Raw genomic sequence first — 26,781 nt, forward strand, 5'->3', positions numbered from 1 at the left:
TGTTAGAAATTGAGATTACAAATAATCCAATTTTCACTTATTTCTCTCGATGTGATTTGTAAATTATTGAATACAATTGTTCTCGCAATGTATAAATAAATTAAATTGTTTTTGTAGATACTTTTATGCATCTATTTGGATTTTGATTTTTCTCAATTGTGTAAGATTTTCTCCATTCCCAAATAAGTGCTTCATTCCTAATTTTGAGAATAAAATTGTACCATCCTCTCCAATTTATCCTTCTTTATCACCTTTTATAATTTATACACTAACTATTACCTTTTTGTTCAGTATAATTTTATACACTAACTATTACTTTTTTTTTCACCGAATAAAATCTCAATTTCATCAAATCAGAATGTCCACTCACATTCAACTATTAGACCACTATAATGATACCCACATTATATTAAAATTTTTCACCAATTTTTCTTTATGTTTCTTCAAATAATGATACCCACATTATATTAAAATTTTTCACCAATTTTTCTTTATGTTTCTTCAAAGTTCAAATTAAGGCACTATGTCAAAGTTAGAGTTCAAAAAGTGTATAATTTTAGTATTTTTTTTTTTTGCAAAGGATAATTTTAGATTTTAGTATATGGGCTGAAAAAAATACTTATCATTTAATTAGATGGATAAGTCAAAATTGAATACTATAAATATTATTCGGTTAATTGAATTCTTCCTAAAGACAACTTGACGCAAAATTAATTTTACTTATGAATTTATTCCTTTTACGGTAACAAATTTAATATGGGTAATTCTGAATTCAATTCAATCTAGAACAATTTGAGAATAAATTAATCCTCACTAATCAAATCCTCCACGTATTTGAATGGATATGTGTTGATAAGTAGATAATTTCATTTCACAAACATAGGATTGGGTTGGAAATTGGAATGCCATAGGTGGTTGACTTTGAAGACAAGTCAAAGTTAGATTTACGTGTTTGGTTTCCTAGATTGCAACCATACCATGTGTTGTCCCGATTATACCCTTCTTTTTCTCGACAATTCTTTTTAGGTTCACCATTTTTCTCTTGCCTAGGCTAGACACAACATGTCAAATGTTATTCAACTATTAAGCCGCAATTATTGAAATTAAAAATTCAAATGTTGATTTTTGAATAATTCAAAAATCTCTTTGCTGTTTTCTAAATCAAAGATACTATTTAGATTGGTATTGACTATGTATCAACTGAAATAGTGTATCTTAATAAACCATGATCTTGAATTCTGCATTAGTGTCGCTTGCCATTTATATTTTTAATGTAAAAAGGGTTATTTTATGTAAATATTAATAGTAAGTAGTCAAACTTATGGACATAATCTTTCAGACATAACAATAAAGTCTCAACTTTAACATTCTTTGCCATTTAGACATATCAATTTTCATTGCACAAGAATGGAATTGAGATTTAAATATACTCAAAAATTAAATGAGGGTTTTTGAAGTCTAGCTATTACCTAGATTGTCTTCTCGTGTTACATATCAATAGGCTCCAAACAATAGGCCTCACCGACGTCTAAATCTCAACTCTGAATGTAACCGAAAAACACAAATACGAAAAAAATGTTTGAATGAAATAATTTAGTAAAGTAAAAGCCAATTCACCTATCAAACACTAAACGTTACCACATAGACATAGTCATCGTTTGGGACAAAATGATATAAAGATAGCTTGAGAACATTATCCAATGAGTTTCTTCAAACTTTACTTATCTTGATTCTTTTCTTGCTTGGTTTTATATACTTTTTTGGCCTCCATTTCTATGTGTTTGTAATACAAACACATCTCCAACTAATTTTTTCCCTATTTTTCAACAATTCTTGATTTCTTGTAGGAAGGAATATGTTATCTACAAGTATATAAAGCTACTTGTAAAAGAATTCTTGTTCGTTGTGACTTTGGAATTTCAAATTAACACCCTACTCCAACTTTAACACATAATAACTAAAATTTCAAATTATTTAGAGGCCAAGGGATATCATGCACTTTTCTACCTCAATCTTATATGTTTTTTTTCTCAATTATGTACTGATTTTAAAGTTCTACCAATTATTTTGATGTTTTTGATGTGTATCAATTCTATTTATGAGAACAAAGGGAAGTTCTTTAAATTAGAAAGTAATCGAGGCCAATGGATATCATGCACTTTATTTTATCTCAATCTTTTTTGTTTTTTTTCTCATATGTACTGATTTTATCTTTGTATTTTTATGTGTGTCAATTCTATTTATGAGAATAAAGGGAAGTTTTCTAAATTCTAAACTCATCGAGGTCTTATCAAAGATTTTTTATATCACAAAAATTTATACTTCTCGAGTTTACTGCATCCAACTTAAAAGCCAAACAAATAACTAGGAATAATTATAAAATCCAAAAAGTTTGCCCTAATCCTCTTTAAGAGGTAACTTGTAGTGCTTCAAACAAATACTAGTAACTAGGAATAATTATAAAATCCAAAAAGTTTGCCCTAATCCTCTTTAAGAGGTAACTTGTAGTGCTTCTATAAGCCCACTTGGCTATAACAATCTTGAGTATGGAATGAATATCATTCATTAAAGCCCCACAATTTTGTCTCAAAAATAAATAAATAAATATCTAAATACATGAATTGTAAGTACATAATATTTCTAAATTTTGATTTCAACTTGATCAACTTTATTTAAATCATTTTTATTAATTATAATTTTCTTACTATATTGCATCAAATTATACTTTAAAAGGTATAATAAAAAATTCTTAGACAATTCTAATATAGAGATAAAGTCCAAAATTGTTAAGCAAATCTTTACATCAATTGCACCAAAATATTCATGAATTCATATTTAAACGTATATCTTCGTGAATTCGTATACTTTTCCTAAATGTGGAAATATATAATGCACGGATAAATATGCAATATATTATAGCATTTTTAATTAACTAAAATCCAATAATATATACATAAAAAAAATCTATGCTCTCTAATTTTAGAAGCAAGTGTCAATTCATATTGAAGTATAAAGTGGGGTGAGAATCACTCGGCGCTTACTACTTTATTCATTTTGTTACTATTTTGAGTTGGATAATAATGGGTCTTATAAGGATATAATTTTCATGATATTTTTAATTCCGATACAATGAATGGGAATCTTGATAGGATACAAATGGATGGATAGCATATGGGTTGGTGATGTTCTCAATTCTAAGTGGCGTTGAGAGGTATAGAGTTATATTTAATGCATAAATGCCTAATATATGAATTTCTCCAATCATGAAAAGTTTCACTGCCCACGCAAGTTGTCAATGCCTAATTAATGGGGATATGGGTACCAAAAACTATAAAACACACTACTTTTTTTTTGTAAAAATAGAATACTCTCTCCCATAAAATATTTGCATATCTTGGTGTTATGTGACTAATGACAAATTTTATAAACGTAACTCACAAATTTGATAAGGATCTCGTCAGCGTCAGAAAGCATATGTGGCGATTGTCATTGAAAATGGATAGTAAACAAGATCGGGATTAGTGGAGTTTTCCAAGCCATCATGAGCAACCCGTGAGGTTCATAGAACCCCAAAATCTTCGTCAATGCCGGAAAGTAAAGACGGCGTGACAGTTATCACTGACAATGATTGACGAACAAAGAATAAAGTTGGTGGAGTTTTTTGGCCCATCATGAGCAAGTTGTGAGCTCGGTACACCCATTAATTGTTGCAGATACCAGAAAGTAGAGAAGGTGTACCGGTTATCACTCACAATTAATAACGAACAAAGCACCAAGTTAATGGAGTATTTTGGCCTTATAGACAAGTTATGGGGTCGATCAACCCATAAAATCCAACTTGAATCTGTCATTATAGTTAGATACTTAGTATATTATGTTAAATGGAAAAAGAATTCCACTTATTAACTTTTTAATTAATTAATTAATTACAATAATTGTGAATAATGTTAGATTTTAGGACAACACCCTAAGGCTGCATAGGCTTTTCTTTCAGACCGGCATAGTATTAATTTTTGGTTAGATGGGTTGAGTGTATAAAAAAGCATCTCTTTTCTCAAATTGTGATAAAGAATAGAATACCCATAAAGAGAATTAAAAGGCATCGCTTTACTCAAATGGTAGCAATTACATACGCATCTTCCCTAACTACGAGTATTTACTTAATTAAGTTTAATTTGGAAGCATATAATCCAATTTTCTCTAAAATTGCAGCTTGTAATGCACATGCTGCTAAAATTTCATCATCTGATGCAGGGTTTAAAAGGCCAAGAAAAATATAACTAATTTTATATTATTTCAATAACCAACTCAGCATTTATTTTTTGGAATGATGATAGTATACAAAACGTTTATTATAGTAGTGGATAAAGAGGATGCCTACCATTTCGCCTATGTATTATTAAGACATAAATATATGGGAGAAATGCTAATAAACATACCAATAACATAAAAAAGAACAAACAAGTTCAACAAAAAACTCCATCCAAGTATCAAACGAAACTAGTTCCAGCAACGGGGAAAAACAAAGCATGAAGTTCATAAAACGAGAGATAATATAATTAAAGAGCAGCAGACTAGCAGCTTTAATCGAACAGACCGAGACCCATGTCCTCATCAGACTCCTCTTCAGGCTCTTCCTTCTTCACCTCTTCCTTGGCAGCCGCAGCAGGAGCATCACCACCAGCTGCAGCAGCAGGGGCAGCTGCTACAAGGAACTTGCTGGGATCAGCAAGGAACTCCTTAACCTTGTCAGCTTGAGGGAATGAATAGTCAGTCTCGACCGCAATGGCCAAGGCATTCTTGTAGGCATTGATGAACATGTGTGGTGCAGCAGCAAGAGTTGGGTATGAGATGGCCATGGACAGGGAAGTGACCATGGAAACACCAAGGGCGAACTTCTCAATGAGGTCCTCTTCAGTCATGTCGAGCACCTCAGGGCTGAAAACAGTTCCGTTGTCATACACAGAGGTGACGATAAGACCATATGAGAAGGGACGGATGCCAAGCTTGGCGAGCAATGCAGCTTCAGAGGAGCCCACTTTGTCACCCTTCTTGATGAGCTCAACAGGGGTGATGATCTCAACAGTACCCTTGTTAATCTTGGTGGGAATGTTAAGCACCTGGAGGCATATATTAACACACATTAGAACTCTACGATAAGGAAAACATGGAATGTAACTGGAAAAATTTAATTTAGAATACCTGGAAGAAAGAGGTTTGGGATGGGTCGAGACCAGTGTTGCCAGGTGGGACAACCACATCAATTGGTGCAACCAAACCAACACGAGCAGGAGCACCAACCTGTAGGTGAGAATATATGTAAATCACTACATTAGAAAAACAAATAGATCAACTGAGCCAAAACCAAATAGTACAAGACATTAACACAAAATCATATATTTCACAACAATAAACAAAGTATCAAGGGTATGAAACTGTAAAGCCATTGCAACAAAGTAAATCATAGTATTAAACAGTGTAAACAAGTTAAAATTTAGCAATCCAGCAAATTGAATACTAGAGGAATACCTCTTATCTACTCATCTATTCATCCAATCACAAATATAGATGCTTTAAATAGTTTACTTGGTAAAAAGTTAAAAATATTCAATAAAACAACAATTATTGCAAGCAAACCATATTGAATCGAAAATTAAGCATTGGCAGAGTTGTAAATTATCATACAACAAAAATAGGTAGACTAATAAAACCATTCATTCAAGAACAAATTTTACATTACGGAACTTATTTCATCATCATACAAAATAGAATATTTCAATAACAAGCACTACACTATTTGTATTCGAGAGGAAGAATTGCACTTTTAAATCAAATAATCGACGTATCTGTGAAAGATGAATTATAGGTAACACACGCAATTAATAAAAAGTTTCAAAAATTAAGCTACATATATACAAATGTGTTTAACTAAACTAGCAATAACAGTACAAGTATAAATAAACCATCAAAAGCAATACAAATAAAAAAATCAATAAATCAAATCAGCTCACCTTGTATTTGGCAACCTCCTCACTGACTTCCTTCAAGTCACCCTTGGTGAAGATCAATCCAACGTTTCCCTATCCAAACAGTACCACAAATGGATCAAATTCATAAATACATAAATCAAATCAAGCCATCAAACATATACCTTCACAAAAAATGGAAAATAAAACTTACAACAAGGAGAGGAATCAGGTTAAGAATGGCCTGGTTCCCGGTCTTCTCAGCGTGGATGCGAACAGATCTCTTCATCATAGTGTTCTTTCCCATGAGAACGACGGAGTCGCCCCTCAGACCTTTCCTGATGTTCTGGAGCTGCTTTGAACCGACGTTGTCGGCAAACACGACCAGAATCTGGGTGTACTCATCGATGAACTGGCAGAGTTTCGAATCGTAGGCAAGCTTCTTGTCGCTCTTTGACAATTTAGGCGCCATTTCTTCTCAAACTACAACAAACAGTGTAATTTACAAAACCCTAGAATTTGAACGGAGGAGGTACAAAAATGAGGGCCTAGACGGAGCGACGGAGGCTAGGTCAAGGCGGACGGTGGCGCCGTCACTTTAACCTCTTCGATTCAGATTTGGGGAGTTTTGAGTGGAGAGGAAGACTAAAACCCTAAAATGCTGGTGAGTGTTTCGGAAGGAGTGTGATGATTTTATAGTGAGCGAACTGGATGACCTAAAATTGACGGTCGAGATTAGGTGTATAGTTACACGATGATCTAACGGCTGCTCCTATGTTATGGAAATGGGCTTTATATTTGGGCTGAGTTAGTGTTTTACATTGAACCGCAAGACTCAGATTTATATTTCGTGATTTTTAATAGATTATTTATTGTGTATTTGAAAATATTAAAATCAATTGCTTTAATTTGATTTTATATTAATCAATCAAATTAATTAACTAATTAAGTAATTAACGTAATATTAAAAGTAATTTGTTAATTAAATGTTTAAATAACTTGATTACGAGTATAATATAAACAATAGTACATTGATTGGACTGAACTGAGCTGGAACTTTTTTGTACATTTCTAGGCCCAATTCTTGGCCACTTCATAAGTGGGGTGGGTTGAGTTTAAATCGTGTTTATACAAATTTGTAAAAGTAAAATAAATCAAAGCGACTTCTATATCTCAATTAGTAATGAGTAATGGTTTAAGTTGAAATGAACCTAGATGTTACAAAGATTGACTAGATCTAATTAATTTGGATACTTATGTTCTTCATACAGCATTCGGACCAAATGACTTGGTAAAATTATGTCAGTACTTTCATACATGATGGATAATGTAAAAGATAAGATATTTTCAAAATTTTCTTACATATTTGAAAATCCACAATAATGTCATAAACTTGTTTGTTTTCGCACGAACGAGCTCCTTTTCGCTTTAGTTCACGCACGACATTGAATAGCATGCTTAAATGAGTCCAAACACGCGTAAAATTACTGAAGTTTGATGGGATAAAAGAGGTATATTTGATTCGCATCACAAGGAAAAATCTTTACCTCTCCTGCTTTGAGAACCTGAATTGAAATTGATAAAACTTGAAACCTTTTATCAGTTGTACCAAAATTATTAATGAACATACTGTTAAACCTCTTGATGCATATGTCAAACCTCTTGTCAGTTAGCAAAGAGCTTGTTATTCCCAAGCAAGTAACAGCTAGCTACAACATTAATTAACATTTTCCAGCCTATAGCTATCCATATTCATTACAATGTTTTTCTAAAAAGTCAAAATAGTTAAGAATGTAAAGGATGTCTATGCTCTATACAAGGCCTCCTCAATCAGTGTGATGTAACAACCCTCAAGAAACAAATGCAACTAGTAGAGAACTAAATAGTGCCATAAACAAATGTTATCAACAGTCATAACATCACATAAGGAATGCCAACTTTTTCTATAACACTGAAACATTGCAAGCATAGTGTGATAGTGGCCGGGCCTTATCCCGCGATCCCTAACCATGAACTCAAGCGGCCTTAGCCCTGTTCAGCCAGACCTACGCAAACAGCCATTTTGCGCGTAGCCAACAATCAATGCAGTCCAAGAAACCACATTTCGTGTTCTCATTGAGTTGAACACCTTCTTCGCATCTTCCAAACACCCACAGTGAGCATAGAACGAGTCGTCTCTCCGCATTCGACAAAACAATTTAAAGGGATCCTTCATATAGACCATTATGAGCTTTTCCATGTCATGAATCAATATTTATTACAGAGCAACTATCTTTGAGTTGTCATTGAGTGTGTATTGGTCATACATGTCAGAGGATACAATTTTAAATGTAAAATCCTATCAAATCAAATGGCATTAATTCATCTAAGGGCAACTTTTGAAAAGTTATTATACATAGAAACAACTTTATCAGAAGAGAAATATTACTGGATAGAGAAAAGATGGACTAAAATAACTTCACAGTCTAAAAGGTAAACAAAGACATAAAAACACAATAATAGTATGAAGGAGAAAAAATATGATTATCCCCTATTTCCAAGATCTATCTATACTAATAAAATTTTAATTTTATATGGTCATTTTTTGTAGTTCACTCTATTTATATTATACTATATATTATGGAGATCTGAATATACCCATTGTTTATAAGTACTTTTATTTCACATTAACAAAAAATTTGCTTTTAATTTGAATAAAAAAGGATTTAATATTCATTGATATAAAAGTATACATCAAAATTCAAAACCTGCAAAGTAATGGTTGGTTGAGAGAAATAAACTATGGTTTAAAAGAATAATTACCCAAAAACAGATATGGTTTCATGTATGTTCACAGTAAAAGCATGCATGTCTTTTCTTAGCAAATAACCTCTGCTTCTTCTTCCCATTTGCACCTCAAAAAAATTCAAAATTTCAGTTTTCCTCTCGATTCGCTGCGTGCTGTGCGTGTAGTCCATCGCAGTCAAGATGGGGAGGCCAAGGGGGAGACCGAAGCGAATCGTGCGTATACACACATTTTTCTCGGTTTTTTATTTCTGCACCGCGTTTTTTGGGGCTGCTTTCGTGTACTAACAGTTCTAGGGTTTCGGATTTCAGCCGCGGCTGACGCGGATGGACGCGGCGGTTGACGCGATGCTGCCGCTTGGATTTTCCGAAGCAATGGTGAAGGCACGCGTGAAGAAGCTGCTGAAGGTAGAGTTGGAGTTATATTGGACTATTTTAGTTGTGATTTTCACCATTTCTCTCTGATTTTGAGCTGTTAGTTAGTTCTGATTTGGTTGTAGTAGTCGTATTGTTTGAAGTTAGTTTACATATTAGCTGATAATTTGTTGAGATATGTTGGAAAATAATCATAGAATAAGTGTTGCTATTTGAAACCTAAAAAATTGCACTTTATCACTTTTATGCTTTTTGCCCCTTTTTACCAGCATGAAGGTTTTATGTTCCACAGCCAGTTCATTCAACTCTTGGATAGAGATAAATGATCGAATGACATGTTGATTCAGCTACATTGATTTGGATGAATCGAATATCGTCTTTCTAAGCTCAAGTTGCCAGTGAAAAGGGGCATGAGTTGGGAGGGATATGTTGATCTAGAGCTTTTTATCGCAGCGCTAGTGAATGTAAAACCATAGCATAGTCTACTTAGCCTTCTAATTTGCCAAGCTTCAAACTGTTTTCCTATTTATAGAACACCCTTAAACTATTCCATATTTGTGCTAGAAAGGGCAATGCTTCGAAATTTGGTTTCTAGTAACATGTTATCCTGTTGTCATAAGTAGTTTGCGATGAGTGTAAATGATTTCCTCATTGTTCGGCACTACATTTGTAAATCGAAAGGGGTTGAAGGGTCTTTAGCTAGCTGGAGCCTGACAAATGATCTTTTTCAGTAAATATCAGAGATTTATTAGGCTTGCTGAGATGTTCATGACCAAAATCCATGTGTAAGCTTTGTTAGTTGAGGCTGTAAGTGAAAGCAGAGCATCCTGTTTTCAATGGTTTTGTTTTAGGTTAAGTTGAACTGAAGAATGTATAAGATCTAAGAGACAAATCTTTTCTACAAACTTTTCCTTGTTTATTATTTAAAGGTTCTTCCATAATCCATTATTTCTTTGCACTTAACTTAACTTCCATCTGTCTTTTATGCGCGTAAGACAATAAACATACTTGTGTAGATTATAGCGGAATTGAGCAGAACAGATGCGTGCATGTAAGCAGAAAGGTCTGACATGTTTATTACTAACCGGGTATGTGATTGCTCAATATTTCTCTTATATAGGAATATGGTGGAGATGAAGGATGGCCATTCATTGAAGAATCGGCATATTCAGTACTTATTGAGTCCATTCTTGAAAATATGAATAATGGCGAGCAAATCCAACTTCTAGAGAAAGATGCGCAGAATGGACAGTCGGAGGTATGACCAACTATTGGACCAGTCTTTTTGTCATGTTTTTCTATAGCAGCTTTAAGTCATTTATTCTATTCTGGTGTTGATCTGTTTTCTATTTGATTGTGTCCTGCAATAACTAACACTCATTTTTTCCAAACCATGATCTGCACTCACAATTTGTTTATGCAGAAACTGAGTTTGTGGAATAGCATCTACACCATTGAAGGTTTTATTAGAGATCCATGAAGATTCATTTGTCTTTTAGTTTTGCCTCTTATTTCACAATGTACTCTAATGCATTAGGTCCATTTTCACTTGGTGTGAGTGAAACCTGGAATATTTGGATCGTTTTACTAACATTGAAATTGGGAGTTAAGTTGTATCGAGTGGTAGTTCATTAGCTTCTTTGGAGATTAGGTTTTGGAGATGTGGTAGTTCATTAGCTTCTTTGGGATTCAAGAAATGAGTTGGGCCTTAACAAGTCATGCAATGGCAGTATGCTAGTAAAAAGGAGTTAAATTAACTGACTTTAAGTGCCTTTGCTTTTACAATGGGTTCAGAAATCAATTTAATTTATATTCCAATAGCTCTCAAGAAGATAATTGCTTGCACATGAACAAAACAAATTTTATTTTGTTTTTTTCATTTCAATAAGTTTGTTCTGTCTAATGCACTATATAGTCACCATATATGCTTGATGATGTTCGATTTAGCTAGTCAGTTGTTATCACTTAGCATTTTATCTTAATCAACCAAATTCACCACACTATTCTCAGCCTGTTGGATATCAATTGCACACATATATCTTTGTTGAAAGAAATAGATGAACTATTATTGTTGCTCTTTTGCTCTTCAGCATATCTATGAATATGAATATTGACGATAAAACACTACTTTTGGTAAAATATTTTTTCTTTATCCAATAAGTTAAAGAACCATTATTAATTTTCTTTTAAAAAATGGAAGAAAAAATAACTTAGGACTATAAGCATTTTTACACTAGTCGAAAGATCAATTTTTTTATTGCCTGGTTTGATTAAATTGAGTTGCTTGTTTAAATTAATACTACTTCTTCATCTGGAGCGAAGCATGCATCTCATAAAAATTAGCAGCGATTTATCTGGAAATGCCAAGACACAACTATACATTCCAAAGCTTGTGAAGATTGGGAGAAAAAGCCGGCTGAAAATGCCGCAGTAATTATTAAGCCCTACCATCTTTCTATCTTTATAAATGAAGGTGTTGTACAAATGAGTGAAAGAAAAGGTTTTTGATGTAGAAGCGAAAGGAATCGGGTTATGAACAGATTCCTTTCACCCCGTAGGTGCAGGACTTTCTCTAGCGGGAAAGATTTACTCATTGAGTCGAATAAGTATTTAACTGAGCTGCTGAAATCGGGTCGAATTGATGATGCGAGGAAACTGTTCGGTGAAATGCCTCATAGAGATGAGGTCACGTGGAACGCGATGATAGCTGGCTACGGGAATTCAGGGAGGCTCGCTGATGCACGGAAACTGTTTGATGAAGCTCCCAGACGCGGTGCAATCACGTGGTCATCACTTGTTTCGGGTTATTGCAAAATGGGTTGTGAGGTCGAGAGTTTTAAGTTGATATACGAAATGCAGATCGATGGATTCAAGCCTCGTCATTTTACTCTAGGAGGTGTGCTGAGGATGTGTTCTATAAAAGGTCTCATCTCAAGGGGCAAGCAGATTCATGGTTATGCGGTGAAGACTCGATTGGATATGGATCATTTTGTTGTCACCGGCCTGATTGATGTTTATGCGAAGTGTTTGTGCATTGTGGAGGCCGAGGATCTCTTCGAGAGCATGCCTGGAGATAGAAATCACGTCACTTGGACTGCGATGATCACGGGGTATTCTCAGAATGGTGATGCTGATGGAGCAATGCGGTGTTTTAGGGGAATGAGGGCAGAGGGGGTTGAGGCTAACCAGTACACATTCCCGGGAGTGTTAGTGGCGTGTGCAGCCGTTTCTGATATTAGATACGGGGTGCAGGTGCATTCTTGCGTTGTTCGTGGTGGTTTTGAGGCTAATGTGTTTGTGCAGAGCGCCTTGATTGATATGTACACGAAATGTGGGGATCTGAGTAGTGCTTGGAGGGTGGTGGAGGCGATGGAGGTTGATGATTTGATTTCTTGTAACGCCATGATTGTTGGATGCGTGAGACAGGGTTGTCCCGAGCAAGCTTTGGCCTTGTTTCAGATGATGCATCAAAAAAGCATGAAACTTGATGAGTTTACCTATCCCTCTGTGTTAAACTCTGTTGCCTTGATGAAGGATGTGAATACTGGGAAGATTGTTCATTCTTTGGTTGTGAAATCTGGTTTTGAAGGTTCTAAGCTTGTGAGCAACGCGCTCATTGATATGTATGCTAAACAGAACAACTTCGATCCTGCATTAAGACTGTTTGATGAATTGGTGGAGAAGGATGTGATCTCATGGACTTCCCTCATCACTGGCTGTGCTCATAACGGTCTATACGAAGATTCCCTTAAGTTGTTTTGTCGAATGCGTAGAGATGGGATGGCCTCTGATCGCGTTCTTGCTTCCACTGTCACGAGTTCTTGTGCTGAGTTGGCTTTGCTAGATTTAGGGCAGCAAGCTCATGCAAATTGGGTGAAATCTGGGCTTGATGATTCGCCTTCAGTTGACAACTCTCTCGTCTCATTTTATGCTCACTGTGGGTGTTCGGAAGATGCAAAGAGGGTGTCCGACTCAATGAGAACACGGAATGTAGTTTCTTGGACTGCATTGATTGTTGGCTATGCGCAAAATGGCGAAGGGATCAAGTCCCTCCAGCTCTACGACGAAATGAGGGCTGCTGGCGTCGAGCCTGACTACATCACTTTCATAGGGTTGCTGTTTGCGTGCAGCCACGCGGGTCTGGCTGAACAGGGCCAACGCCACTTCGAGTCCATGGTTAAGGATCACGGGATAAGGCCTGGCCACGATCACTATGCTTGCATGATCGATCTTCTGGGAAGATCAGGGAGATTCGACGAAGCAGAGAAGCTGCTAAGTGAAATGAAATTGGAGCCCGATTCAACTATGTGGAAATCTCTGCTTTCTGCCTGCAGAAAACATGGAAATCTTGATCTTGCAAAGAGAGCGGCAGCAGCTCTGATTGAATTAGAACCTCAAGATCCTGTGGCCTATGTGTTGCTTTCAAACATGTATTCTGCAGCTGGGAAATGGGAAGAAGCTGCTTCGACCCGTAGCTCGATGAAAGTGAAGGGCGTGGTGAAAGAACCTGGCCGGAGCTGGGTGGAGATGAATGGCAGGGTGCACACCTTCACCTCCGATGACCGGAACCATCTAGAAGCAGGTGCGATCTACTCGAAGGTCGATGAGGTGTTGATGTCGATCATGGCAGCTGGCTATATTCCCGACATGAGCTTTGCACTTCACGACATCAACGAGGAGGGAAAGACACACGGCCTCGCCTACCACAGCGAGAAGCTGGCACTGGCGTTCTGCCTCCTCAAGCTGACCGATGGCGCGCCTGTTCGGATTTACAAGAACGTCCGGGTCTGCGGTGACTGCCATTCTGCGATGAGGTTCGCGTCTCTGGTTTATCGCCGGCATATTGTTCTTAGAGATTCGAATCGGTTTCATCATTTTAAAGGAGGGGTGTGCTCTTGCAATGACTATTGGTAGAGATTTTTCTCCTCCTCTTCTTCTTCTTCGTTGTTGACGCCGATGGACGTGACAGTTGACGCGATGCTGCCGTTTGGATTTGCGGGAGCACATGGGTCTCAAGCCCCGGAGGGCAATCTTGGAAATTGACAATAACATCAATTTTTTTTAATAATCTTTTAATTTCCTGATTTTAGCTGCTAATTCTTTTTGTCTGTTATTAAATACTCCTCAGTCTCCGATTAAGAGTCACACTTTGACCGGACACAAGTTTTAAGAAATGTAAAGAAAAGTTTGTTGAAAAAATTAGTGGAACGTGAGACCCACTTTTTATATTAGTTTTATAATAAAATGGAACTGAAGTGAGTTAGTGAAATGTGAGACCTACTTACCATTTATAATAAAAATGAAGTGTGACTCTTAATTGAGGATGGATCGAAATGGAAAAGTGTGAATCTTAACTGCGGACGGTTGTAGTATCCTATTTTGTTTGGCACAAATTTTAATAAATACAATAGACGAAAAGAAAATACTAGAATATATTCATGTTTTTATATTACTAATTTATAATAAAAATAAGTTTGTAAAATATGAGGTATATTTAAAAATAATGCAATTAAAATGTGGCATTGAACGGAAAAGTAAATAGGAGATATTAATGATAGATGAAAATTGGAAGATAATATCCGTTCTCAAACTCGAGAAAGAGTGATAAGGTTACCAGCAAGGACACGTGTCTGGATACCATTAGTTGAAGGAATGCAGATTAGATTTGCTAACCGAAATAACGAACCCATAATCAGGAATAAAATAAAAATATATTATAAAATATCATTTGTCGGTTCTGACTCACTTGTGTCGATAAGATATCTTATTTCCAGCTCAAGTGCAGAATTTCCCTCTCCAAAACTCACTATCTTCAACCCTTTCCCAGCTGAAAGCTTCAATTTTATTTCGATTTTCACTTAATCAAACCCTAATTGCTCTATTCCGATGGCTGCACTGTTCAATTGAATGCTAAATTCCATCGTTTTTTCTAAAATAATTCTGCAGCAATGAACTTATCGGCGAGTTTTGGCGGGAGTCTCATTCTTCCCGTTTCTCGCTGCGATTCTTGCAGTCGGCTTTGCTTTTCGTCTCCAGGGACAGTGGGATGGAGATTGAGCTCTCGGTGCTTGTTGAGGTTCTTTTGAATTAGTGTTTAATAGCTTTGATTTGATTTTCTGAAGTTTAGGTTATAATTTGGGGATTTTTGATATAGGAAGAAGGTAATTAGGAGAAGTAGCGAGGCAAAGACGGAGCCTGAGAGTAATAACGATGAGGTAATTGTTTGTGGTTTTTGTTCTGTATATATCAGTGTTTTGGATGGTTAGTTTTGGTTGAAATGAGAAGTGGTTTTTGAAGGAAAGTAACTCTCATGGTGAAGATGGATTCGTGTCGAGTGATTCGTCTCTCGCGAATGAGGATTCTCAGAATGTGGTTAGTGATCAGTTTAATTTCTGAAAAAAGGAACTGCTCTGGGTTTTGATGTATGGTTTACTGTTATAAGGTTTGTTGATGAGGTAGTTGCTTTTTCTAGGATAACAATCCATCGGGTGAGTCGAAAGAGCTTGTAAACGATGGAAGTGATGGAACCAGTGAGGCCCAAGTCAAGAGTGAGGTGCTCTTCGAATCATCTAGTTGATCAATTACAGCATTTTCTTGAACGGTTGTCCAATTTTGTCGTAGGTTTTTTTTCCACATAATTTCTCATTTGTTTGCTGATTTGATGATTTTATAGGATGATAAAGATGTTCAAATTACGAGTGGTTCGCCTCTTCCAGGTCTGAAGGTGATTACAATGTAGTTATCAGTTATGTTTATGACTTTCTCCTCTTTCTCTGACCGCATTCTACTTCCTTTTTGCATGAACAGCAGCAAGAGTTCGATGAATCAATAAGAATTTCGAAGGAGACAATTGACATTTTGAAGGATCAGGTTTTTGGTTTCGACACCTTCTTCATAACCAGCCAGGAACCCTATGAAGTAAGTTCTTTTGATTATCTGGCTGTAACAATGATGCAATCCAGACCCCCTGATTTGTGCACTCTTTGCTATAGGGTGGTGTGTTATTCAAGGGAAACCTACGAGGACAAGCTGCCAAAAGTTACGAAAAAATAGCAACGAGAATGGAAGTTGGTGATTCAGCGTCCACCATGCGTGTTTAAGTACATTCTTGAACACGGTCATATTATTTCTTACGTGACTTCGCATATCATGTACAGGACAAATTTGGAGATCTATATAAACTGTTCCTTCTAATTAATCCCGAGGATGATAAACCTGTTGCGGTTGTGGTACCTAGGAAGACTCTTCAACCAGATACCACTGGTGAATTGTTAACTCTCCTTGTGTTGGATATTTTTCGTAATCTTCTCTTTTAAAATGGTAAAAGATAATCTCAAGAATGCTTATGCAACATGGTTTCTATATGCAGCTGTTCCTGAGTGGTTTGCTGCCGGGGCTTTTGGATTGGTCACGGTGTTCACCTTACTTTTGAGAAATGTTCCTGCATTACAGACTAATGTATTGTGAGTTTTTCTGTTATCCCATCTGCAATGCAAATGAATGCATTTCATTATGAATAATTCCCATGAAAATTCCAATATTTCAAAATGAAAATAACTGTGCAACATTCTACATTGTCCTCACCTCGATTTAGCTTGGAAATTTCCTTTTTCAATGTGGATGAATGTCTAGTTTGATCTCTCAGTTTTGCAAATTAATTTTCATCTGGCCATTAACATAAGTATATCGCTCTTCTCCAGTTCAGTACTTGAAAACGCCGAGTTGTTGAAGGATGGCCTTCCGGGAGCCCTTGTTACAGCACTTATTCTAGGAACGCATGAAATCGGTCATATTATAGTTGCAAAAGAAGCTGGGATTAAGCTAGGTGTGCCATATTTTGTCCCGAGTTGGCAGGTGAGGGACTATGCTTATTTAACAAACAATAAACTGTACAAGATGAATAATTACAACTGGAAACTTCATCAGAAAAACAATTCACGTTTCAAATAACTAACGAGCTTCAAATGGCAGATAGGCTCCTATGGTTCTATAACGAGGATACTGAATATCGTACGCAAGCGTGAAGATCTCTTGAAAGTTGCAGCAGCCGGTCCTTTAGCTGGCTTTGCTTTAGGCTTTGTTCTTCTGCTTTTAGGATTCATTTTACCTCCCACTGATCAGCTAGGTATAGTCGTGGATCCATCGGTATTTCATGAATCACTCCTAGTTGGTGGAATAGGTAAACTTGCTTTGCTTTGTCGAATTAAAAACCACTTTCATACATCAATCATTTTGATACTATCTTGATTGAAACGTCGTAGCTAAGCTTATCCTCGGAGGAGTTCTCAAAGAAGGCACCCCTCTATCAGTCAATCCAGTTGTGCTATGGGCTTGGGCAGGACTTCTGATCAACGCCATTAACAGCATTCCTGCTGGAGAGCTTGATGGAGGACGGATTGCATTTTCTCTTTGGGGGAGAAAGGTACGTACGAATCTAGCAGTTGATGTGCCTATTACTGATCTTAGCTTAACAATCTTGGATTTTTTTTGGCAGGCTTCATCGCGCTTCACTGCAGCGTCCATTGTGCTTCTTGGACTGTCGTCATTGTTCAGCGACGTGGCATTCTACTGGGTAGTGCTGATATTCTTCCTGCAACGAGGGCCGATTGCTCCGCTTTCAGAGGAGATTACGGATCCCGAGGACAAGTACAAAGCCCTGGGAGTTGTGGTTTTGGTGTTGGGACTGCTTGTATGCTTGCCATATCCATTCCCTTTTACAAGTGACGATTTACTTAATTTTTAGCTTTATTTTACCATTTTATTTAGCATCTGCATAGGTTATCAAATGTGTTGTTTTGTAAATGAATAATGAGATGCATCACAATTTTGCCTATACTTTTCGATTTTCGCCTATACTTTTGCTGTCACGTTCAGTGGCGGACCTAAAGAGGGTCATGAGGACCATGGAACCCCCAACCATTTTACGATAGTGCTAAATTATACATATCATGTACTAATAATTAATGTGCACAAAAATGGGGTTTTAAAGCTCACACCCGCGGTTCACCGAGGCCAAGGCCGAGATCAAAGGATTACTAATTCGAGTTGTGGAGGTATTTTCGATTTGAGATGCTCCCTGGCATGTTTTCGGGCAGATTCGTGGTGCTTGATCTGAGCATCCCCTAGAGGAAATCTATTTTGAACTTGGTTACGAGGATCAATCACGATCTTCTGCAGAGCAACAGTGTTTTCAACGAAGTAGATGGCGACTTCAGCATCACTTGTACGACCATAGTACCCACCAATCTCTACCAGTTTCAGGTTCTCGTGGGCGCATTTGGGTGCTCGCCTCATTTCTCTTCGTTTCAGGGTTGATACGATTGGCATCCATCTCAACTGCAACACGGTTACAAGGGTGTTGAGACATGGAAAATACATGAATTATGAGTTAGCAAGAAAAATGGTTCCATTTTCCAAATGGTAAACATACATGATTGTAAAAAGAGAGCCAAAAAATGTACTTATGAGCTAACTAAGACTTTGTTAACGATAAGATATAATATGGATTCACACGACAAGAAAACAAAAGATAATGACCTGAACCTAATACAACAATACTAAACTAGTAATTACACGATTAAACTTGATTTACATGATAAAAAAATCAATTTACATGATAATAACCTAATTTACATTATTAAATCATGATATTATCCGATTAAATTTGATTTACTCAATATAAACTAGATTTACATATATTTAGAGAACAAACATAAAGTATAATTAAAATGTAATCGATTTACATTAAATTGAATTTTTTAAAACTAAAATAGCATTCTTGTAAATGAAATAAAGTTAACAAAATATAGAGATTACTTACCATATATAGTAAAATTGGAATAAGAGACATGAGAAAAGTAGCAGAGATACTAAAATGAGACGTGTAATCACGGCCCAAAGGTGCATTCGACATGGATCGAAGCGCCAGAGATATGAATAGGAGACATCTATTTTTTGTAAAAACTTGCATTCAAACGATTTGTACATCAAAATTCAAAGAATAAAATTTTAAAAGTCTTACCAATTTCAAAATCGAGAAAAATAACCCACGAGATTAAAGTGATAGGAGTATATCATTTGCAAAATCGAACTAGAGGCAAGCTCAAAAGACCCTCGATGAGGATCGAGTGCGATATCTAAGAAGGGGGTCTTTGAATAGGAGAGGCTGGTGATAAATTCTCCATGCATAATCTTCCAAACTAAATGAGTTGAACAATCTTTTCTCTCCTTCCTTCTTGTTATTGGCATCACCTTCATTGTTGTCATCGTCGTCACTGATCAAGTTGGGAAGGAGGGGGCGAACAACACTCTCTGCGGGAAGGGTGATAAGCAAAGACATGTTTATGCACGGATCAAAATCATCAAATGAACAAGGGAAAGGCCTTCCTCTCACTTTCTTTAGCTTTCCATTGCTCCAAACCTATTCCAATATTCAATTGTCATATAACATTATGTAGGATATTGTGAAATTAATAATACACTCACTTCATTCTGATGATTGAAACGAAACGGACTAAATTTCGAATCCAAAACCATAAACATAGGATAGGCATATCTTCTATGAAAATAGTTGTTAACATACAAGTATATGCAAGTATAAATTATTACAATTCGTAAACTCAAATTTCAACTGAATTTAAATACTAAATCTCAATCGTAGAAAACAAGCTAACAGTTAATCAAGTAATTAGGCGTTCAAATACTTGGCCGGCCATTGATGAATTTGTTGAAAATCAACTAACCTTATTAGTCAAGAAATCCAGCTAATTGTATTATTTAGCCTTACTTTGACATTTACAAGCTAAATATAATTAAATTACACGTGCACATATCTTTATTAAAGAATCATATATGATCCTAGCTAATCTTTTGGATAAACATGGAAACCGTAGCATATTTTTGAAAAATAGATGATATCAATCTAAACGTGTATAGCTATCTTTATTATTCCAATTATTTTCGAATATAATATTTGCTATGTTTGGTCATTAATTTTTTTAACAAATTAGACAATGTATTGAACTAAGTGAATGCATTTGATTTTATTTTAAAACAACGTATAGGAATTAAAATCTTAACTTATGTCTGATCACATTATATAATAGTAAATTAAGTGATTCACAGCTAACAACTTAAAGATTTTTAAGAAAAGGAAATCAATAATATAAATAGTGACAACACACCTACTAGAATTGGATGCTCTTTTCGAAAAGTATTACTATTATTTTCTATAATAATGTGTATGTAATCAAAACTACTACTGCTATTTTCGTTTCATTCAAGCATTCAATTAATTATTAATCAAAGTGCTAACAAATGTAAATTAAATACTGACCTGAGCAATGTCACCAACAGTGACTAAAACAGAATCCGCCAGCCCGGAAACCGTGACCCGACCCGAATCCGTCAGCAGAGTCTGTTTCCGGGTCCTAATCTGGTAATGCAGCCCGACCGCATACGGGTAAACCCGACCCGGTTTCCTCGCTGCATCGGATATCCATAGGAGCAAGGAGAGCTGATTCCGGGTCGGGTTATCGAACCCGACCGCGGAAGCCAGCTCTTCGAGAACCTTCAGTCCCAGCCTCTCCATTTCCGCGGCGAAGTCGCGGAAGTCGGAGAGGGAGGGGTCGAGGCAGAGAGATTCTTCGCCGTCCTCGTCGTCGTCGATTTCGTGGCCGAACGGCCAATTGGAGGGGAAGAGGAGCTGCTTTTGGGGGCGGGGGAGGGAGAGGAGGGAGAGGGCGGTTGATTCGGCGGAGAGGGGGAGATCCGAGGGGATGGGGTGGTGGGTGAGGTGGAAGAAGCCGAATTCGGTGGAGGCGTGGAGGAGATTGGAGGGGGTGAGGGCGGAGAGGGGGATGGAGGGAGGGGTGGTGGTGGTGGGGAGTGGGGAGGGGCGGCGGGTGGTGGGGAGGGAGAGGGAGGGGGGGAGGCGGTGGAGGAGATTGGAGAGGAGGTCGGAGGAGGTGGAGGAGGGGAGGTCGGAGGAGGAGGAGGGGGTGGGAGGGGCGCGGCGGTGGAGGAGAAGGAAGGTGGGAGAGGGTGGTGGTGAGATGATGATGATGATGCCATTTTTAGTGTGAATGATTGAAGCAATCGTTTGTTTTTTTTTATATAGGATTTCTCCCACCTGCACGAGCCATGATAAAGAGAAAAAATAAAATGTTTATTACTGATGGGGTACGTACTAAACAAGCCCAATAGCAGTGACGGCCCATCAGCCCAAAGCCCAAGGAAGAGTATCAGTTCGGCATTACCAAAGAGTTCGGCCCCAGCCTACAGCTCGGTAAAAGCCGACCAATCAAGCTCTACTCTCAGATCGGCAAAAGCTGCTCGGCAATAGTTCAGCAGTTCGGTCTCAGTATTCGACCGAACTGAGAGATAGTGGACTCATGCAGAACCTCCACGACCTCCACTACACGATCTATTTAGTGGTGTCAACTCATGCAGGATCTCATGCAGGATAGCGGACCAAACAAAGAGATAGTGGACCCATGCAGGATCTCATGACCTCCACGACATCCACGACCTAGTTAGTGGTGATGCAAGCCACGACCTAGTTAGTGATGATGTAAGCCACGACCTAGTTAGTGGTGATGCAAGCCACGATCTTAGTTCAATGTATAAATAGAACTTAGATCAGATAGACTAGGAAGAAAAAAAGCTCTCTAGACATCAAATATCATATAGCAAGTCTGTATTTGTAAGCTGTAAACCAGATCAAGCAATACAATCTTGCCCTCCTTTCTTCCCCGTGGACGTAGATTTACCTCAGTAAATCGAACCACGTAATTCCTTGTGTCGTGATCTATATTTTTCACCCGCATTTGTTACCATCGAAAATTCGCCCAACCATCACTGGCGCCGTCTGTGGGAAACAGAGAACCAAATTTGTGATAAAGCGAATTTTTGACCCTTTTTCCACCCAAAAAAAAAAAAAAAAAATGCATACCAGATCACGTAACACCCATAATACCGTTCGTGATAACCATGAGGAAGCTAGTCCAGCTCGCAGGTCTGGAAAACAGCCTCGGGAGAAATCTACTTCCAGTTCTCACGGAGAAGGAACAAGCCGCTCAAAGACTCATCGCACCGAGTCTTCCCAGCAGCCCGATTTGAACGAGGCTGTCAAGTTGTTTTTTGCCGAGAAGCAGGAAGAGTTCTTAATTTTCCTGCAAAAGGGCCAAAAGCCGGAGACGAAAACGGTAGATTCTCCCTCCTCATCCAGACATGAAAGTCACTACCGCAGTAGTGTCGTGTCTTCCAGGAAGAAGAATCCTCAACCCCGACATGTTCCTGTTCCTCCTCGGTACCGGAATCACAGGAGAACTCCATCTCCTCCATACCGAAGAGATGTCGGGTTCGCCATGTACGGAGCATTGAAGACTCCGTTCTCGGACGATATCACCCGAACTCCCTTCGAAATTTTCTGTTTTCTTGATTTATACAAAGGCTACCACCAAGTTTTAATGGATGAGAATGATGCTTCAAAAACGGCTTTCATTACTGACTTCGGCATCTTTGCTTATAAAAAGATGCCATTCGGTTTAAAGAATGCCGGAGCCACATATCAAAGGATGATAGATAAGCTTTTTCGGCATTTGATCGGAAAAGAGGTTGAAGTGTATGTTGACGACATAGTCGTCAAAAGCAGAAGCACTTCGGAGTACGAAGACAACCTCAAATCCACCCTCGACGTGCTCAAAAAAGCCAACCTCAAACTCAATCCCCAAAAATGTACCTTTTTGGTAGATTCGGGAAAGTTTCTGGGTTGTTGGGTTTCAAAGGACGGACTCAAGGCAAATCCCTCAAAAGTTCAAGTTGTTCAGAACATGGCGATGCCGAAGTCCATACATGATGTGCAAAGGCTAACTGGATGTCTAGCCGTACTGAATAGATTCCTTTCCCAAGCAGCCGAAAAGCAACTGCCGTTCTTCAAAGTGTTGAAAAAGGCACCAAAGTTTGAGTGGGGAGCCGAGCAGAAAAAGGCTTTTGACGAGCTCAAAAGTTATTTAGCCAAGCTTCCAATTCTCTCTGCTCCAACAGATGCCGAAGTGATATTCTTATACTTAGCGGCATCAGATCAAACCATTAGCGCGGTGCTTGTACGAGAAGAAGGCCTAAAGCAGCTTCCCATCTACTTTACAAGCCGAGCATTAAGAGGTCCAGAAACAAGGTATCAACCTCTGGAAAAAAATTGCTCTGGCGTTAGTAAATGCAGCAAGGAGACTGCGGCCATACTTCTATGCTCACAAGGTATGCGTCTTAACCGATCTGCCACTTCGGCAAGTTTTGACCAAGCCAGAAGCATCAGGCAGAATCGCCAAATGGGCCATAGAGTTGGGAGAACACTCAATAGAATATCTACCTCGGAAAGCCATCAAGGGACAAGCCTTGGCAGATTTTCTTGCAGAGGCAAAGTTCGATCAAGCAATCCATGTTATTGCCGAACAGAAAAATCCTGCCAATGACGAACTAACACAGCCCCAGGAATCCGAAGTAGAACCGCCGGACTGCTGGAGTGGATTCGTAGATGGAGCTTCGAATAAGACGGGAAGTGGAGCTGGTATTCTACTTATCGCTCCCGACGGACACGAGGTAACTTATTCACTTCGGTTCTTATTCCCAACTACTAATAACGAAGCCGAATACGAAGCCCTCCTTGCCGGACTTCAATTAGCGCAAAGTCTATTTGTCAAATCTCTCAAAATCCATTGTGATTCACAAGTCATAGTGAATCACATGCTGGGTACAAGTGAAGCCCGAGATGAGAGGATGAAAAAATACTTGGACAAAGCGCAAAGCATTAGCCGAAGTTTCTCTTATTTTCGGATAATCCGCATTCCCAGAGCGGAAAACAGCCGAGCAGATACTTTAAGTAAGTTGGCCTCATATCCGAGCTCAAAGGTGGAGGAATTACTACACCGAAGCATTGATGAAGCTGAGGTACATTCAGTAACCAGCTCGCCGAACTGGATGACGCCGATCTTACAGTATCTAGATCAAGGACAACTGCCCGAGGATAAGAGAGAAGCTCGGAAAATCACATGCCGAGCACTTCGGTATGAACTTCATGAAGGAGTCCTATACAGAAAGTCCTACCTTCAACCGTTATTACGATGTGTAGGACCAGAAGAGACGGACTACATCCTTAGAGAAGTTCATGAAGGATCTTGCGGTAGCCACATCGGAGCTAGAGCTTTAGCTAAAAAAGTTCTGAGATGGGGATATTATTGGCCAACTTTGGTACAAGAAGCAGTGCAGCTCGTCAAGACATGTACGAAGTGCCAAATCCATGCAAATATCCCAAGGATGCCGCAGACCGATCTATGTGCTATGCAAAGCCCTTGGCCTTTTATGCAATGGGGCATAGACATAGTAGGACCACTACCACAAGCTCCTCGGCAAATGAAATTCCTTATCGTTGCCGTGGATTACTTCACGAAGTGGGTGGAGGCTGAACCATTAGCTACGATAACGAGCTCGAAGGCATTGGATTTCGTCTGGAAGAACATAGTGTGCCGATTTGGCATACCCCACATCCTCATTTCGGATAATGGGACTCAGTTCACCGACAAGACATTCAAGAATTGGTGCCAAGAGCTGAATATTCAACAGCGGTTCACTTCGGTCTCCCACCCACAAGCAAACGGACAAACGGAGGTAACAAACCGTATCTTGGTGAAAGGGTTAAAAGCTCGGTTAGAACAAGCCAAAGGACAATGGGTAGAAAATCTCCCTCAAGTCCTATGGTCCTACCGAACTACACCCAAAACCTCCAACGGTGAAACTCCGTACAGTCTGGTGTACGGCACTGAAGCCGTGATTCCGGTTGAGATCGGCGTACCCAGTCCCCGAACTCTAAATTTCTCCTCAGAAATGAATGATGACGGACTGAGAGCCGAACTAGATCTGGCCGAAGAAAGAAGAGAATTGGCCTGCATAAAAGCAGCCAAGTACAAGGAGCAAGTAGCCCGGTATTATAACCAAAGGGTGAAAAAGCTGCAATTTCAAGTGGGAGATCTCGTCTTGAGAAACAACGAAGTAAGCCGAGCAGAAAAGCTGGGCAAACTCGAACCCACATGGGAAGGTCCATATCGGGTGTCAGAAGTCCTCGGCAAAGGGTCTTACAAATTGACTCACGTGTCAGGAGAACAAGTACCCCGAACATGGCACATTTCCAACCTCAAGAAGTTCCATTTGTAAGAGACAGTCCGGTCAGTCAGTCTTGTGTCTAGTTCGGTCCTAGAGGTATGTGCTTTCTTTGTTTTTTACTTGTTCTTTGTGCTTGTTTTATAAAAGTTTAAAATCTTGTTCGTCCTTTTTTATTTGTCTATGTGCGTTTTGTCTGTCTATGTGCGTGTCGTCTCTTACAAATGTTACTGAGGTATCTTGTTCTTCGAAGGCTGATCCCCTTTTTAGAACATATATAAGCCAACGATTGTGAGTCCAAGCTTCTAAGGAGGATACAAGACCACAATTCAGCTTAAGAAACAAGCAGTTCGTCTGAAACGAACTGCAACAAAGGGAAAGTCCGATCCACGCGATAAAACTCGCCGAATTAGGACAAGGGAAAGTCCGATCCACGCGATAAAACTCGCCGAATTAGGACAAGGGAAAGTCCGATCCACGCGATAAAACTCGCCGAATTAGGACAAGGGAAAGTCCGATCCCCAAATTAGGACAATGGAAAGTCCGATCCGAGCGATAAAACTCGCCAAATTAGGACACAAGCTTAGTCCGGTCAAAGAAATTTACTTCATAAGACCAAAGACGAGTCTGGTCAAAGAAGTTTACTTCATAAGACCAAAGACGAGTCCGGTCAAAGAAGTTTATTTCATAAGACCGAGGACCAAGTCCGGTCAAAGAAGTTTACTTCATAAGACCAAAGACGAGTCCGGTCAAAGAAGCTTACTTCATAAGACCGAGGACGAGTCCGGTCAAAGAAGTTTACTTCATAAGACCGAGGACGAGCACGATGAAATTTTTTCGCTGAGCTGTAAATACGCAGTGATAGAAGCGAAATGAAAATTTCATTTATTAAATCTTGTTCGGCATATAATTCTGCTGCCCTACGAGAAGGCGTTACGCCATTACAAAGGACTATTCTACTGTCCATGGTTGCTAAAGTTGAGCCATCTATTCACAAAATCCTCGTGAAGCCGAGTTCGGCCATTCCGGGCAGCTGAAGAATAAGCAGGTCGACGAGATGCTCTAATCGACCTACCGCCTCTTCCCTGAGCCCGGGAAGCTCTAGCACCTCGGCGGCGAAGAGTCTCTTCACGAATCATTTGCCGATCTTGCTCACTCATAGTCACCACTCCTCTGCGAACTTCAGTCCGTCCTCGTCTTGACGTCTCCGGCTGTTCCTGAGTTCGTTGCTGACTTGGAGTAGGGTTTTGAGCAAGTGAATCAGAGGTTTGAGCTGGAGTGCGACCATCTGTTGGCGGGAAATGCCTGAGGAATCTCTCAATTGAGGGACGCCGGGAAAGAACGATGTCGTACCGAGAAGCCCAGCGCCGCAATGATTTCACGACTTGTTGGCAAGCCGAGCTCTCCAGCGCATTGTTCCTCCGGAGTACATGATATTCCTCCCACAGTTCGTCAACTCGTTCCTGAACTTCAGAGATGGTCATTCCCCCGCGCCTGCAGATGA

General features: G+C 38.7%; 6 protein-coding genes across 8 annotated transcripts; 3 read left to right on the plus strand and 3 right to left on the minus strand.

Annotated features, from left to right (window-relative positions):
• Positions 1 to 4,448: 4,448 nt before the first annotated feature.
• LOC121776018 (60S acidic ribosomal protein P0) lies at positions 4,449 to 6,648 on the minus strand. Its single transcript, XM_042173136.1, has 4 exons — positions 6,181 to 6,648; positions 6,012 to 6,080; positions 5,203 to 5,301; positions 4,449 to 5,120 (listed from the first exon to the last, which is right to left on the minus strand). The coding sequence occupies exons 1-4, from the start codon at positions 6,436 to 6,438 to the stop codon at positions 4,584 to 4,586; spliced, it is 963 nt and encodes a 320-aa protein (XP_042029070.1). The 5' UTR covers positions 6,439 to 6,648; the 3' UTR covers positions 4,449 to 4,583.
• Positions 6,649 to 8,751: 2,103 nt separating this feature from the next.
• On the plus strand, positions 8,752 to 11,150 carry LOC121776386. The gene is made up of 4 exons (XM_042173559.1): positions 8,752 to 8,966; positions 9,048 to 9,158; positions 10,246 to 10,383; positions 10,549 to 11,150. The coding sequence occupies exons 1-4, from the start codon at positions 8,934 to 8,936 to the stop codon at positions 10,603 to 10,605; spliced, it is 339 nt and encodes a 112-aa protein (XP_042029493.1). The 5' UTR covers positions 8,752 to 8,933; the 3' UTR covers positions 10,606 to 11,150.
• A 271-nt stretch (positions 11,151 to 11,421) lies between these two features.
• Positions 11,422 to 14,338, plus strand: LOC121775887 (pentatricopeptide repeat-containing protein At2g01510, mitochondrial-like). Its single transcript, XM_042172968.1, has one exon. The coding sequence runs from the start codon at positions 11,658 to 11,660 to the stop codon at positions 14,037 to 14,039; it is 2,382 nt and encodes a 793-aa protein (XP_042028902.1). The 5' UTR covers positions 11,422 to 11,657; the 3' UTR covers positions 14,040 to 14,338.
• A 534-nt stretch (positions 14,339 to 14,872) lies between these two features.
• On the plus strand, positions 14,873 to 17,896 carry LOC121777601 (probable zinc metalloprotease EGY2, chloroplastic). 3 transcript variants are annotated; one of them, XM_042174906.1, is made up of 13 exons: positions 14,873 to 15,201; positions 15,280 to 15,340; positions 15,423 to 15,497; positions 15,598 to 15,678; positions 15,799 to 15,849; positions 15,933 to 16,043; positions 16,118 to 16,192; positions 16,283 to 16,388; positions 16,495 to 16,588; positions 16,826 to 16,979; positions 17,097 to 17,304; positions 17,387 to 17,547; positions 17,620 to 17,896. In XM_042174906.1, exons 1-13 carry the CDS (start codon positions 15,074 to 15,076, stop codon positions 17,866 to 17,868), a joined length of 1,554 nt encoding a protein of 517 aa, XP_042030840.1. In that variant the 5' UTR covers positions 14,873 to 15,073; the 3' UTR covers positions 17,869 to 17,896. The 3 variants fall into 3 exon arrangements, with proteins under 3 accessions (XP_042030840.1, XP_042030841.1, XP_042030842.1); XM_042174907.1 differs by having other exon boundaries at positions 15,936 to 16,043; XM_042174908.1 differs by lacking the exon at positions 14,873 to 15,201 and having other exon boundaries at positions 15,428 to 15,497.
• Positions 17,897 to 17,973: 77 nt separating this feature from the next.
• LOC121777602 lies at positions 17,974 to 19,095 on the minus strand. Its single transcript, XM_042174909.1, has 2 exons — positions 18,946 to 19,095; positions 17,974 to 18,461 (listed from the first exon to the last, which is right to left on the minus strand). Exons 1-2 carry the CDS (start codon positions 19,093 to 19,095, stop codon positions 18,150 to 18,152), a joined length of 462 nt encoding a protein of 153 aa, XP_042030843.1. The 3' UTR covers positions 17,974 to 18,149.
• On the minus strand, positions 19,090 to 21,952 carry LOC121776964. The gene is made up of 3 exons (XM_042174100.1): positions 21,947 to 21,952; positions 20,461 to 21,255; positions 19,090 to 19,545 (listed from the first exon to the last, which is right to left on the minus strand). The coding sequence occupies exons 1-3, from the start codon at positions 21,950 to 21,952 to the stop codon at positions 19,228 to 19,230; spliced, it is 1,119 nt and encodes a 372-aa protein (XP_042030034.1). The 3' UTR covers positions 19,090 to 19,227.
• Between the last annotated feature and the right edge of the window lie 4,829 nt (positions 21,953 to 26,781).

This window comes from Salvia splendens, chromosome 18 (genome assembly GCF_004379255.2).
Source record: "Salvia splendens isolate huo1 chromosome 18, SspV2, whole genome shotgun sequence".
Taxonomy (NCBI): Eukaryota; Viridiplantae; Streptophyta; class Magnoliopsida; order Lamiales; family Lamiaceae; genus Salvia; species Salvia splendens.